The following is a 3,053-nucleotide window of genomic DNA, read 5'->3' as shown; positions in this document are numbered from 1 at the left end:
AATTTTTAAGTGCCTATTTTTTTTTTCAAGCTCCCAACTCAACTCCAATTTCTGAATCGATTCTTACTTCGAACCTTGTAAACTTATTTCTTCTATACACTTATTTTTCTAGCCCTTTCATTTTCCACCATATTTTTGGTTGCGTAAGAACATTTTCATGAGATTGATCTTATAGGTCAAATCTTCATACTATTCGAAATCCCTATAAAATTCTCCAACAACTAAACCAACGTCGTGTTCACAATCAATCTTAACTTGTGACAATTTGGCTCGAAAGAGCCATACCCTATTAGGTATAGGTTGTCCGTGCAACATCGTCGGGTACATGTTATCAAACTCGTACCCAATTCATTTATGCATTCAATTATGAAAAGATAGAGACCATAAAATGAGAAGAATGCTTACTTATTATGAGATTAATAATTTCTAATACAAACTACACTATCATCTATTACATTCAATCATCAAGGATCATAAGTTTCAAATATACACATTCACAACTCAAACTTCATCATCACTTCTTCTTCATCCTTTCTTCATCCAAAAATCAACTAATTTTGTTCAACCCAAAGTGGGCAAGAACATGATGGACCTGTTATCATCCACTCAGCCCCACAAACATAGCAAAATTCATACCCACATCTACAAGATTATAAACAATCACAATACCAAATCAATAACCCAATTCAGATCTCAATATCATAAGAACAACAGATAAAGCAAAACGCACCTGCAAGTCATATGGTAGCATCCATCATCAAGTTCAATCATTGAACTACACTTTTTACATCGACGCCAAAGATTATAATCAGCAAGAGCAATTAACTTCAATTCATCAACAGGTGGATCAGGATTTCTTATTCTGTATTCAGAACAGATAATACCCTCATGCCAAGGAACTTTACAATCAATACAAAACAGTTCTTCACATTTAACACATCGTCTACCTCCAGAATCAACAATCTCAACACCAATTGATTTAGACATTAACGCTGAACATTTAGGGAACGGACAGTAAACTTTTTCACTTACAGGAATTGAAGCTTCAATCAATAGTTGAATCATTATCTCAATTAACTTATGAGATAAGAATACTTTACATCTATCGAATTTCAGATCAGATTTGCAGTTTGCGTGTGGACATTTGGGTAGAATTCCACGGAGAAGCTTTACCTCTATGTGTTTCTTCATACAAGTAAGGCAGTAGCGGTGAGAACAACCTTCGATCTTGAAGAAATCTGAGTTGGGTTTCTTCTCTAAACAGATCAAACAAGAAGATGAAGAAGATCTCCACATTTTGAATCGGTTTTTGGATAGAACTCTGGTTTGAGCTTTCTAAACCTATTTTCCTTTTATGAAATTAATTTATAGAAAGTGGGACTTGAGAGAGTAAAAATCTTTATTTCATTTATTTTTTCTTTTCATTTCTTTTCAATTTTTTTTTTTTATTATTATTATTATTATTATTATTATTATTATTTTTTTGTTGTTGTTGTCAATGCATGCAACATATTTATTATTATATATTCATGATTATTTTTTTTTTTTAAGAAAACTAGCCTGACACCCTATAATGGTTCCCGCTTCAACATAAAGAAGACTAAAGCATCTTCATGTAACATCATTTTGGTCTCTTAACGTGATTCTTATCACGTGACTAGTGACTAGTGACTAGTGACTAGTGACTAGTGACTAGTGACTAGTGACTAGTGACTAGTGACTGTCTTATTGCTAAGATATAAGTGTTTTACTTAATTATGTCTTCTAACAATTAAATTTTAAATAAATATGTTATAAAAAAAATATGACAATATAATAAAATTACTTAAAATATTAGATTTGTATTTGTTAGTATAAATTAATAAATAACAAAATTCAATTTAAAAAAAAAAAAATTAAAATCATTTCATTAACGTAATCATAAATGCTACAAACGGATATTAAGAAAGTTGGAAATTTTTCTTAAATATTATGTTACACCTTGAAAAGTAAAGAAAAGATGTAAAAAGCGCCGAAAGTTGCATAAAGATGATAACTCGGAAATTGAAAGAAGTGAAATTTTTGTGTGAAGAAAAAATAAATAAAATTATTTCATTGACGTTATCATAAATGTTAAAACGGCCCTTAGAAAGTTGGAGAAATTTCTCAATTTTACCTAGTGCAAAGTCATATAATTTAAGACAATTTAAAAAATAAGAAAAATGTGCTAAAAAGTGAAATTCGAGTGAAAACTTTATTCGAAAAATAAGGAAAATTTGTAAAAAGGCATTGAAAGTGGCCAAAGATGACAACTCGCATCTCGAAAGAAGTTGAAAGAAGTCGAAAGAAGTGAAATTCGTGTGAAAGCTTGATTGTCTTCTAGGAAGCTTGGTATAAAATCATTCACGTAAGAAAAAAAAAATTATTTCATTCACATATCTTAAATGTTAAGAGAGTCTTAAGAAATTTAATGAATTTTTTTCAAATATCAATTAGAAAAATAAGAAAAAAGGTGTAAAAATTCAAAAAAAAAAATAGCGTAAAGATGACAACTCACAGCTTGGAAGGTGAAATTTGTGTGAAAACTTATTCTTTTCAAATAAACTTTATTGGCGTAAAACCATTGATTTAAGGAAAAAATATCGACGTAATCGTAAATATTACAATGATCCTAACTGAGAAATTTCTCAAATATAACATAAGGGCTAAGTAATTCAATTTAGGAAAACTAGAAGAAAAAAACTTAAAGATGCGCCGAAAGTTGACAAGACAAAATCTCATCGCTCGAAAGAGTGAAATTTGTGTGATAACTTGATTCTTTTATAGGAAGCTTTATGACATAAAATCATTTACTTAAGAAAATTGTTTCATTGACGTAACCATAAATGCTAAAAATTTGCAAATATAACATACCAGTTGAGTCATACAATTAAAAAATTATAAAAATAAGGAGGAAAATGTAAAAAAAACAATGAAGGTGGTTAAGGATGAAAGATTTGAGTGAAAACTTGATTCTTTTCTAGAAAACTTTATTTGCATTCATTTTCTAATATAGTATTTTATATATATATATA

General features: G+C 29.2%; 1 protein-coding gene across 1 annotated transcript; it reads right to left on the bottom strand.

Moving 5' to 3' along the window:
• Positions 1-407: 407 nt before the first annotated feature.
• LOC124942662 (E3 ubiquitin-protein ligase RSL1-like) lies at positions 408-1,329 on the bottom strand. The gene is made up of 2 exons (XM_047483207.1): positions 731-1,329; positions 408-642 (listed from the first exon to the last, which is right to left on the bottom strand). Exons 1-2 carry the CDS (start codon positions 1,294-1,296, stop codon positions 552-554), a joined length of 657 nt encoding a protein of 218 aa, XP_047339163.1. The 5' UTR covers positions 1,297-1,329; the 3' UTR covers positions 408-551.
• Positions 1,330-3,053: the final 1,724 nt, after the last annotated feature.

This window comes from Impatiens glandulifera, chromosome 6 (assembly GCF_907164915.1).
Source record: "Impatiens glandulifera chromosome 6, dImpGla2.1, whole genome shotgun sequence".
In the NCBI taxonomy this organism is placed as follows: Eukaryota; Viridiplantae; Streptophyta; class Magnoliopsida; order Ericales; family Balsaminaceae; genus Impatiens; species Impatiens glandulifera.
This window is presented reverse-complemented; position numbering and strand designations above follow the sequence as displayed.

Coding starts and splice junctions, on each gene's coding strand:
- LOC124942662 (XM_047483207.1), bottom strand. CDS start 1,296: ATGTGGAGATCTTCTTCATCTTCTTGTTTGATCTGTTTAGAGAAGAAA. Junction 643..730: donor TGCTACCATATGACTTGCAG/GTGCGTTTTGCT, acceptor ATAATCTTGTAG/ATGTGGGTATGAATTTTGCT.